Below are 12579 nucleotides of genomic sequence, written 5' to 3'. Positions count from 1 at the left end.
ATGGGATATAAGCTGATTTTTAATGGGTAAAGTTAATCTCACATTTTCCTCAGATGCTCCTAAAGACACCTCAGTGTCCATCAGTCCATCAGGTTTGGTGTCAGCAGGTAGCTTGGTGAACCTGACCTGCTCCAGCAGAGCCAAGCCTCCCGTCAGCCGCTTCACCTGGTTCAAGAACAGCAAAGATGGACCCATGAATGTATCTGAAGGACCGTTTTACAGCCTCAATGTAACAGATGGAGGAGATTATTACTGTGTGGCTACAAATGATTTTGGTACTCAGTCGTCATCATGGATTAATTTGAACAGTGCAGGTAAATGTAGAACTGAATCTGATTTTTTTTTGTGATGAAAGACAGATTAAATTGAATTTGAAGAGAAACACACACACATTATGAAGTGGTGGGTGGAGAGCATTAATGGTTGAATAAAATGTGTTGTGTTAATGAAATTCAGCTTTGTGAGAACTCAGTCATGAAAGATGTTTTATATTAGACATTTTAGTTTGGTTTATGAGGAATGAAGTTGGTTTATTATGTAAAGTTCAGGATGTCTTGGAGCTGTAATATTTTCCATTAAGGAGAAGGTGACCATGCTGTCTTGTAACAGTTAATCCAGAGTTTGGGGTTTTTGTCTATGTGAAGATCCTGGGAATCGTAATGCTCTACAGTACAATCATCATCTTTGAGTGGTGAGAATAACTTTTCTATAATATGATCATTTGCAGATAAAGACTTATTGATCTCTTTGAAATGTTTGAAGTTCATGTTTAACTTTAATTCATGTTTATTCATTCATCTCCTTTTTTTTCATGTGATTTAGATCAAGATGCTGCAACAAACCAGTGAAGGTAAGCTACTAGATGAGGACAGGTACATTATTCTTTCAACAAGAAATTATCTTTGAAGAAAACAGAGAAAAAGCTCCAGTTATAAAAGAGCAAAGGTTTCTTTGTAGGCGTCTTTGCAGATTAATGTTCAACAGTCATACAGAAGAAATCCTTCAGAAACAATGATGTTTAGATATCCATGTCTCCATAAACAGCAGTGATTGTAGACCAGAATGCAATGGGCCAAATTTCATTCAGGAGAGTTAATCTCACTTTATATTAGGCTTCGATTTACCAAAACAAGCTCAAGGAGCTGCTGGCATTTCTCTTCCAGCTGCATTAAACTCACTGCAGAGCACTAACACCACTCTCTCTCTGTGTTGTTTCATTTCCACAGGACGCAGTAGAAGCAGACGATGTCAACAGAGTGACTGAGATTGAAGCTTCATGAAGGAGAAGAGCAAGAGGTCATGTTCACCATTAATGTAATATATGTCTTACTCCTCTAATTCTTAAATATTCAACAGTATTACGTCTGCTTGGTTTAATGTAACTATAAATCATATTAATGATCAAATGTTCTGTATGTAAAATCTATCTGCAAAGTAACTAGTAACTATAGCCAGGGCCGTAGCTACCACAGAGGATACAGAGGTCATGTCCTCAGTATTTCTGGGTCAAAATGTGGTGGTTGGAGTCCCCTGAAGTGCAGTTTACCTTCGAGAACTGACACTTACGCATTATGACTTCAAAGGTCTTTTTGAGGGTTCAAAGTTTTCAGGAGGTTTTCACTCTGCTCACAAAGAACAACACTGTCTTTTTATAATCTATATGACAGCTATTAGTCAATTGTTACTTTACAGATGAAATATGGTAGCTTTTGTTTGCTTTTGTTGTTTATTTCTGTCTCTAACTCTGACTGTAACTGTACAAATTTTAATTAGAAATTATTAACTGTTGGTAATAGTTGGAAGATTGTTAATGTAGATCAAACATTGCTGTTTTTAACACAAGAACTTTCTCTGTGCTGCAGGAATGACTTTAATAAAATATGACCTTCTGGCACTGAGTCTCTGTCTGAGCTTTGATTAGCAGTGAGTGTACAGTTGAATGTCTTTTTCTACTTTAAGTCATGGGTGGTCCATACTCCACCAGCTGGTAGTGCAGACACCTTGGACAGCTCCTATTCACAACTCCTCAGACCTAAATTCATCACTGGTCACCAACACCACAAACAAGGAAGTGTAATGTTACAATGTTACGTGAACAGTGATGCTCCAGGACTGCCCAGTTTTTGCCCAACAGTCTCTCAGGGGGGAGAAATCACACCTCACTGTAATGAGGTTACAAGCAATAAGGCTGTCTCCTGCTTTTACTGATACTGATGTTGTGTTTTATTTGGATAGATAAGTCTTTGCTCAGTATACATAGAATAAATACATTTTTACCAATATGTTAGTCTGTGCTTGTGTTAACATCATCTGATATCTAAAAAATGATGCATATGTCAAAATAATAACAGAATAAAGGTCACTTTTATACTTTTAAGATTTATTAATCTTATAGAATCCTTCATTTGTAAAAGTCAGTGTGATTCAGTGAGTTTCTAAATGCGACTTCATATGGAATCCCAAAGCCTGCCCTACCATATTTTATCAGTGGAAAGGAGTCTGACTTTGAACTACTTCAGATGGCTCTAGATGGTCTGCTAAGTGGCCACACCCATTTCACAGAGCAGTACAAATACCAAGTGCTTTTACTTCAATTCAATTCATTTCAATTCAAGAGGGGATGGGTGTTAAAGAGAGAAGGACAGAGACAAAGGTGCACAGCCACAACGGTATGAACAACTATACTCGTAGAAATTACTGATGATGATGATAACGACGACCACAATAGACACAACAATCGGGGATGATGAATAATAATAATTGTAATAATAATAATAATAATAATAATATCAGTAATATTAGCAGTGGGAGTCAAGTCACGTCATGCTGTCCTCCATGTCTGTCATAAGAGGGTATCCTGGCTGGCGGCTTCGCAGCCTGGTGTGGCGACTGTGCTGTCCTCAGGCGTGGAGTTCTGCAGAGAGTGATAGGGTCGGCGCGGCGGGTCGGCGGGACTGGGCTGCCGGCCGTCCGGGACCTGTACAGCCAGCGCTGCGGGGGGAGGGTGCGGCACATCCTCTCTGGCTCCGGCCATCCCAGCCGCAATCTGTTCACGCTCCTGCCGTCAGGCAGGTGGTTCAGGAGCATCCGAACCAGGACCAGCAGGTTCAGAGACAGCTTCTACCCGCACACCATCAGACTACTGACCTAATGAGAGACCCTACTCGCACACACACTCGCCACTTTAAGACTCTACTGTTTACTTTAAATAGAAGTAAAATAACATTACAATTAAGAGAATAGATTAAAGTGCAAATGTTAAGAGATAAAAAAAACAAAAAACAGAAAGTAAACAGTAGAGTCTTAAACTGGCGAGTGTGTGTGTGTGTGTGTGTGTGTGTCTGCGTAGGGTCTCTCGGAGATGTTGCTGGAAATAACACTTCAGGTAGAAGCTGATAGGCCTAAACTAAAGATGGCGCCAGTGCCTTGATGACGTCAGTTTTCATTCAATATATTCAAACATTCATTCAATATATTCTAAGTTCATTTCCTAAACGGCATGCCATAATATATATATGGTAACCAAAATTGATAGGGTGAATAAAATGGGGACAGTTTTCCACATGCACCGGCATTAAAACATTTACAGCTAGCAACAGAGTTTCAACAATTCATTCAGTAACAATAACTAAGCTTACCTCTGCAGTCCTGAGGAACTTTGAAGGATCTTCACGGAGGAAATACGGCAGGCCCCTCAGAATGACAGCCCTTTTTGTTTGGTTGGAATTCTGTTAAAAGACAGAATACACTATTAAAGCCACTAGCGACTCAAGTAGATGTGGCCATGAGGATACCTCACTTTAATAACAATCTATGGATCAATTAAGTTCATTTCATTTAACAAGCAACAGTTTGTTCACTCTCTCAAAATGGTGCTCTGAATGAAAGTATATGAATGAGTGGCAGAGTGAGACAATGAGGGAGAGATAAATTGTGCAAGGAACAGTAAGAGTGTGTGAGTTAGTGAGGTTGCTGCTGATAACAGTGCTACTACGTGTTAGCATTAGTAGTTGTATAAGTTGAAAATATACAATCACCACTGACATGTTCTTCATACATCCTGAGAAGAAAAACAAATTACATCTTACATGCTGGGATTTCTAGTGTAATGATATCACCTGTAAAAAACAATGCATCCGAGCTGGGCTGAAACTAGCTCACTGACAGACAGGGAGGAGGGGTCACGCGCGAAGTTAAAGAAAAGGCTTTGAAAAATATTGTTCTCTCTCTTTTATTTTCAAATATCTTTTGATATAGGTTTTGCTGAGCTAGAATTTTGTTCCAAACGACATTAATGCCATCTGAACAGAAGCAGGACCATCTGGTTGCTTCTGGTGATTAATGCAAATAAAAGGCTAAACATTTATTATAATATAAATTATAATTATAGCTATCTTAGTTATCTCAGATTCCAGCAGGGTAATCCAAACTACCGAACAGATTTGGAAGTGGTGAAAGAGAGAAAATGGCGGACAGCAGAAACGTTTTGTTTGGAGACGTTAGTTGAACGTGCCTACGTCAGCCAATGACAGAGGCGATTATCCGTACATCCTTTTGACTGACATTCTTAATTTCAATTGAATCATGTTTCTTAGTTTGAAAACTTTTCACTAGTTGAGGAGACATAAACACAAAATTCTGAGTTATCACAACTGTTTCAATAATTTGTAGTCATACTGACAAGGAATTAGAAGTTGTCATGACTAATGGGCACAACTAATTTTTACAGTGTAGAGAGGTATCTATAATGTTGCAGTTATGAGTTGTATACTGCTATAACCTTTAAAGGTTAATGTGTAAATGGTAAATGGACCTGTACATGTATAGCGCCTTTCTAGTCTTCCAACCACTTTTTACCAAGCGCTTTTTACACTGCGTGCCACATTAACCCTTTCACACACATTCACTCACATTCACCCTTTCACACACATCCACACACCAATGCACAGCATCGGGTGCAATTCGGGGTTCAGCGTCTTGCTAAAGGACACTTCGACATGTGGTGGGAGGAGCCGGGGATCAAACCAACAACCTTCAGATTAGTGTACAACCAGCTCTTCCTCTGAGCCTCAGCCGCCCCTAATGAATGAATGCTAATGTTGAGGCACCTGTAAAAAAAAAAAAGAAAATACTTTTTGTACATTTTGTTTTAGTTATTTGTTCAGTAATCTATTACTGCACTTGCCAGTAGGTGGCAGGGTAAGCTATCTGTGACATATGAGATATGACAGCAAGCCTTGGTCTGTGGTATGTGTGTGTGCCTGGTGCTAAATAAAGACAGCTTGTAGTATTATTATTTTTATTATTATTAAGAGTAGGAGTAGTAGTTTGTTTGCACCCTCGTGAGTTTAAGCTGCAACAAAAGCAGACTTCCTCGCTCATGGTGTGAAGAGGAAGGATGAAGACTCATTCTGATTGGTTATGTGTAAATGTGTAGATGGCTACATTTTTTTTAAAACACATTAAATTCTGTATTTGAAGAGAACAAAGCTTTTTAATCACTTAGGTTCTCTCATCCACTCGTTATTACAGAGCAGCAGTGATAAAAACTCTGCTACCAACATGTATGAAATAGAACTTTATAAGTATCTGGTTAGTAAACCACAGTGAGAGGGCCAGAGAGAGGTGGTGAAGAGGAGGGATGTAAACTGATGAAGTTGTAAAAAGAGAACTGAGACAAAGTTGATAACTATAAATAAACAGGAAGTTTCCTGCATATTTGTCTAATAAAACACTGATTGTCTGTACTGATGGTCTCTAATCATCTTCTTTTATAATATCAAAAGGGTTCTACAAGAACTAAACTACTATATATATATATATAAAACGCCTTCTGTATATTACATGTGTACATTTTATATCTACTGTTCACCTAAATATTAAAGGACCAGTGTGAGGGCTTTAGAGGCATCAAGGCGTGAAGTTGCAGATTGCAACTAACTGAACACCACTCACGGCGACAACCTGAGAATGAAGGAAAAAAGGGTTGAGAAGTGAGCAGGAGAAGATATGGAGGCCCCAAAAAACGCAAAAGTCCCTATGTAGAGTCAGTGATTGGTTTGTCTGTTCTGGGCTACTGTAGAAACATGGCGCTTCAACATGGCGGACTCCATGGAAGGTGACAGGCTGCATCTGTAGATAAAAACGTCTCATTCTAAGGTAACAAAAACAAAACTTTTACTATATTCAACTAATTATAGACTAAAGAAAACATACCTATGAATATTATATTCATTTCTGCCAGTAGAGAAGATAAATCATATAGACTTGTAGTGTGTCATGTGTTAAAAATAATCTCTGAGTAATTCATTTGCACCCTAATAAGGTTAAGATGCAACAAAAGCTGACTTCCTCACTCACAGGGTGCGAACAGGAAGAGTGAAGCCGTCTTGTATTGCTGCAGTATTTTAATCGTGTGATATCTAGTTTGAAACAACAAGTCTGTTTGCTTTTATGTTACAGCGGCTTAGCAGGGAAGTCTGTTACTGGGTCTGTTGCAGTTCTGCTGAAATTCACAGATTGTCTGATTTTAAAACTAATTGTTTCTCCGGTTTATCTGCAGGCTCGTTTGGTAAGGTCAAATGTAACTGCTTTTATGTTTGAACTTCTGGTTGGACATGGCAAGTTCCTGGTTTGAATGTGTGAATCTGAGGTTGCTTTAAAACAACATGAAGGATTTGTTTAAAAGATGCTTTGATTCAAATATTGAAGAGTAACTTTTTTTCAGATGCAGGTGATGAGTGTGATTGCAGTCCTGTCTGTGAATATGGTGACAGCCAACATGTTACTGAGTGTCTTCTTTCTTTCAGGTGAGCTGTTTGTTCAGTCACTTTTATTTGGAGACGTTAATCATTTACAGTTTGGACTTCATTTAGAAACAAAGCAGAAAGACCAGTGCAGATAGAGTTACTTTTTCCAACTGTTCATGTCCTGACTGCAAAGTGAAATGTTTTATATAGAAATTGTTAACAGGACAGGGGAAAAGACCAGCATGCAACACACTGCTGATTTGTTTATCATGAACTTTCTCTTCATGCTGATTTTTTCCACATTTTGTTCATCATGAGTCTGATTTTACAGGTGCTTTGGCTGATTGCCCTCAGAGGTCAAAGCTCTTCATTACTGCACCAAAGAAGATGGAAGCACTGAGTGGATCTTGTTTGCAAATCCCATGTAACTTAAGACATGAACCAGAACAAGATTTTGACAGCACAAGAGAAACCTTTGGAGTTTGGATAAAAACTAATTCCTATTTTGGCAATAATCCAAAGAATGTGATTTTCAACAGTAGTAAGACAGTTAACACGTATCCAATGAATATTACTGGAAACCTGAGTCAGAAAAACTGCACCACTCTGTTTTCCAGTTTAATCACAAGTTATACAGACACATACTACTTCAGAATTGAGAACAACCCATGCAGGGCAACAGCTGAATGTGATCCTCTTCAAATAACAGTTAAAGGTAAGAGAGCTTTGTTTCTTTCAGTCACTCTATAATGTTATTGTTTAGAATAAAAAGTGAAATCAGTTACAGTTTTGGCCTAAACAGCACACGTTGGAGGTTTTTCACTTTAAACACTGAGTCTGTTGTTACAGTTTGACTTTTATTGTTCTTCTTTTTCTTGAAATGTCTTGCTACACTGAAAAGCAGAACAAAGTCTTATCAATACTTTTTGCGGTTTCAATACGAAACTGTAAGCTTTCATGTCAGCTTTAGTATTTAAAAACACAGAATTTATGGTCTATGAATCATTCATTTTCTTTTTAGGAAGAGGTATTAAAAGCAGAACTGCAGTAAGTAGTTGATGCTTTATATGATGCTCACTGTCTCTGTAGATTATTTCCTCCATATATACCTACCTATATGATCAGGAGGTTCACACAGTGCAACACACACACGTCTATAATGTATATACGCCGATCAGCCGTAACATTATGAGCACTGACAGGTGAAGTGAATAACACTTATTATCTGGTTATCATGGCACCTGTCAGTGGGTGGGATATATTAGGCAGCAAGTGAACATTTTGTCCTCAAGTTGATGTGTTAGAAACAGAAAAAATGAGTAGTGAGGATTTGAGCAACTTTGAAAATGGCCAAATTGTGAAGGCTATACTACTGGGTCAGAGGATCTCTAAAACTGCAGCTCTCCCAGTCTGCAGTGGTCAGTACCTATCAAAGAACACACAGTGCATCACAGTTTGTTGGTATGGGGGCTGACCACCAGGGTGCCCAGGTGGTCATAATGTGTGTGTGTGTGTGTGTGTGTGTGTGTGTGTGTGTGTGTGTGTGTGTGTGTGTGTGTGTGTGTGTGTTTGTGTGTTGTTGGGTCAAAGAGGTCACTTCCTGTGAACATAATCTGATTGATTAAACTTGGTGATGTCATGTCGAGGTCAATAAAACGACAAACTCACAACAAAGAATTGAAGTTTTTAATCTACTGAAAGTAATGAATTGATTGCACCAAGACAGTTTGGTGCCCTTTTAATATACTGTTTTACCAACAAATGGTGCCGCTGTGTTTACCACAGCACCTACAGTGTGTTGACATTGCATTGTATAAAGGCTGATGTATTTTGCATCATGTGACTGCAAATGTTGTAGCTCCACCTGCTGGGATGTACTCGTTGTGCCGGTTGTGTTAACCTATAAGTAATCCCATCTGGGGATACTCATTGTGAAACTGTCATAATACACGGTGAAGAAGGGCATTTCGCCCAAAACATCCGTGGCAATATTAAAAAGTTGTTTTATGATTTAATGCATTTCAGATTCCGGCACCGAGTATTTAAAGTCTTAAAGGGAGTTGAGCTTGTTGTGACTTAGTTCATCTCTTTTGGACAATGAAAATAAAGAATGCCTTATACTTTATGATTGAATTTAATTTAATTTTACTGTTAAGGTATTTTAAGTCTTTTTCTAATGTGAAATGTGTTAAACTTGAATCCACAGATTCTCCTCCAAGCCCCACAATTGAGATCTCAGGTGATCTGAAGGACGAGGAGCCTGTCACTATAACCTGCTCAGCTTTCACTCCCTGTCCACACTCCCCTCCTAAACTCACCTGGAATCTCCAACAAGACTCTCACAACCAAATAGAGGAAAACACAGATGGAACCTTCACAACTAAAATCCAGGAGAGCATCACTCTGTCAGACCAACATGATGGATACAACATCACCTGTTCTGTCAGATATCCTGTGAATGAAGGAAAAGATAACAAGACAGCAGAGGAGAGAAAGACTCTCAGTGTTTCATGTAAGACAACCAGAGTTTGTTATTGGGTCCTGTCAGCACATGATGATTCATGGGATGTCAGCTGATTTTTAATGAATAAAGTTAATCTCACATTTTCCTCAGATGCTCCTAAAGACACCTCAGTGTCCGTCAGTCCATCAGGTTTGGTGTCAGCAGGTAGCTGGGTGAACCTGACCTGCTCCAGCAGAGCCAAGCCTCCCGTCAGCCGCTTCACCTGGTTCAAGAACAGCAAAGATGGACCCATGAATGTATCTGAAGGACCGTTTTACAGCTTCAATGTGACAGATGGAGGAGTTTATTACTGTGTGGCAATGAATGATTTTGGTGCTCAGGCATCATCATGGATTAATTTGAACAGTGCAGGTAAATGTAGAACCGAATAAGATTTTTTCCTGCTGTGTAGCTTCATTTCTTTGTTTGATGAACACACATTATGAAGTGGTGGGTGAAAAGCTTTAATTGTTGAATAAAGTGTGTTCTGATAATGAAATTCAGCTTTGTGAGATTCATGGAAAGATGCTCTGAAAGCTTTTCAACTGACTCAGTTTGACTCTAAATGCTTCACGTTAGACATTTTATTTTGCTTTATAAAGAATAGGGTGATTTGTGATGTAAAGTTCAGGATGTCTTAGAGCTGTAATGTTTTCCATTAAGGAGAAGGTGACCATGCTGTCTTGTTACAGTTAATCCAGAGTTTGGGGTTTTTGTCTATGTGAAGATCCTGGGAATCGTAATGCTCTGCAGTACAATCATCATCTTTGAGTGGTGAGAATAACTTTTCTATGATATGATCATTTGCAGATAAAGATTTATTGATCTCTTTGAAATGTTTGAAGTTCATGTTTAACTTTTATTCATGGTTATTCATTCATCTCCTTTTCTTTCATGTGGTTTAGATCAAAATTCTGCAACAAACCAGTGAAGGTAAGCTACTAGATGAGGACAGGTACATTATTCTTTCAACAAGAAATTATCTTTGAAGAAAACAGAGAAAAAGCTCCAGTTATAAAAGAGCAAAGGTTTCTTTGTAGGCGTCTTTGAAGATTAATGTTCAACAGTCATACAGAAGAAATCCTTCAGAGACAATGATGTTTAGATATCCATGTCTCCATAAACAGCAGTGACTGTAGACCAGAATGCAATGGGCCAAATTTCATTAAGGAGAGTTAATCTCACTTTATATTAGGCTTCGAATTACCAAAACAAGCTCAAGGAGCTGCTGGCATTTCTCTTCCAGCTGCATTAAACTCACTGCAGAGCACTAACACCACTCTCTCTCTGTGTTGTTTCATTTCCACAGGACGCAGTAGAAGCAGACGATGTCAACAGAGAGACTGAGATTGAAGCTTCATGAAGGAGAAGGGCAAGAGGTCATGTTCACCATAAAGGGAAAACATGTCTCATTCCTTTAATTCTAAAATATTCTACAGTATTACTTTCATGTTCTTGGTTTACTCAACAATCATATTATGGTGCAGGAATGACTTAAATAAATATAACTTCTGGCTGAGCTATGATTTGCAGTGAGTGTACAGTTGAATGTCTTTTTCTACTTTAAGTCATGAGTGGTCCATACTCCACATCCAAAAAATGAATTGCGCTTGATGCAGTGATTGCTGACATATTTCATTCTAGTTAAAAAGCGAGAGGAATTTAAAATGGTCATCATCTTTTGGTTTGTCATTATGAGTAACTGCTTTCACTTATACAGTATGATACATTGTTAGTCCAAATGAAATACTTTTTTCCACTATTTTAGATAACACCCCCAATCATATTGTACCCTTATTTAACAATGTATGCCAAAAAACCTAAAAAATCGAAAATCGAATTTTGCAGTCCTCTCCACATGACTGTTTACACGTGACACCCTGGAAGCCCCTCCTCCCTCCTCACCTGTAACTCAGGCCACTGCTTGCAACACTGCCCCCCCCTACTGTCCTCCTTTAGCATCAATACTTCCACTGGTTCATCTCCCTATTCAGACTGTCACAGATCAGATAGGATTTCCCATCCTCATTACACTTTTAAAAAGGTTAACATAAACAATCTTCACTACATAAAATGTACTGCTGTCCATTTGTGAGGACTTTTTAAACTTTGTCACTACAAAAATCGATCCATTCAACTGAATATAGCACCACCTTAGTCTGATCCCTCAGTGGTGTCTGCCCCCCCTCCTAAATGTCTTTCAGCCAGGTCATTTATGACACAAATTTGCACACAAAATCTTATACCTGTCCCACAGAAATTGTTCCTACATACTTTTTAAAATAAGTATTGGGCACTGTAGGATCACATCCTGGTTCAAACATGCAATAGTTGAATCTCTTATCAAAAAGCCTTACCATGAAGAAAAGAGCGTAGCAATTTTAAAATTTTCATTCCATCTCCAAGCTCTCATTCCTGTCCAGTGTACTTGAGAACATGGTTTACGCTCAGCTTTTCTTACTTAGATAATAATAACATTATGGAGAAATTTCATTCAGGTTTTAGGGTTACAGAATCTGCCCTTCTTAAAGACATTTGTCTTGAGACTGTGGTAATTGTGCCATTTTAATTGTTAGACCTCAGCTCGGCTTTTGATACAGTGGATCATTGCATTCTTTTAAACCATCTTAGGGACCAGGTTAGCATCCAGGGCACTGTTCTTAAATGGTTTACATCCTACTTACATGACAGGAACTTCTCAGTAAATATTGGCAGCCACTCCTTTACTGCCCCTATAACTTGTGGAGTACCTCAAGGTTCCATTCTAGGGCCAATTTTATTGATCTTTATTTGCACCCTTTAAGCTTCATATTCCACAAGCACAATGTCTCCTTTCACTGCTATGCCAATGATATGAAATATCAGAGGCAATTGTTTTTGGCCCCCTCAGCATCACAGGATATATAGCTAGCAACCACAATATATAGAGATGTGTGTGTGTTTTTTATTTTTTAATATAACACTTTTTAGATACTGTATATCTATACTGTTGTCACTGTCGCTGGCTTTTGGTGTATTTTGTACTGTCATGTAAATTGTTTCCCATGGTTTGGAATAGTGGGTGGTTTTTAATTCAATGGAACATTGATACAATTCAATAATATTTTATTATACATCAATCCAACCATCATCTATACCCACTAAAAGCTAATGGTATGTGAGAGCTAACGTACGCAGACAGAAAAGCACAGTTACACTCACATTTTGATCTATGGGCAAATAAGACTTTTAAGTGCGTGACAGAAGATGAGCACTCGTAACTGTGTCTTGTTTTCACACCTACCCACTACAGTGCATTTAACAAAACTGTGGAAACACAGAGAGAGA

The 12579-nt window shown here is 38.5% G+C and overlaps 1 protein-coding gene across 2 annotated transcripts in view; it reads left to right on the top strand.

The window, feature by feature from the left end:
• Nucleotides 1-10778, top strand: part of LOC127369769 (B-cell receptor CD22-like) — a 48056-nt gene extending 37278 nt beyond the window's left edge. The window contains exons 7-11 of one of the 2 annotated variants that reach the window (XM_051411502.1): nucleotides 54-107; nucleotides 9418-9624; nucleotides 9945-10026; nucleotides 10158-10185; nucleotides 10562-10778. In XM_051411502.1, coding sequence (XP_051267462.1) covers nucleotides 54-107; nucleotides 9418-9624; nucleotides 9945-10026; nucleotide 10158 — 344 coding nt within the window. In that variant the 3' untranslated portion in view covers nucleotides 10159-10185; nucleotides 10562-10778. The other variant, XM_051411503.1, reaches the window with a different exon arrangement.
• Nucleotides 10779-12579: the final 1801 nt, after the last annotated feature.

The sequence above is a fragment of the Dicentrarchus labrax genome, unplaced genomic scaffold, assembly GCF_905237075.1.
Source record: "Dicentrarchus labrax unplaced genomic scaffold, dlabrax2021, whole genome shotgun sequence".
Lineage (NCBI taxonomy): Eukaryota > Metazoa > Chordata > Actinopteri > Moronidae > Dicentrarchus > Dicentrarchus labrax.
The sequence above is the reverse complement of the archived record's forward strand: the minus strand, read 5'-3'. Positions and strand labels throughout refer to the sequence as shown.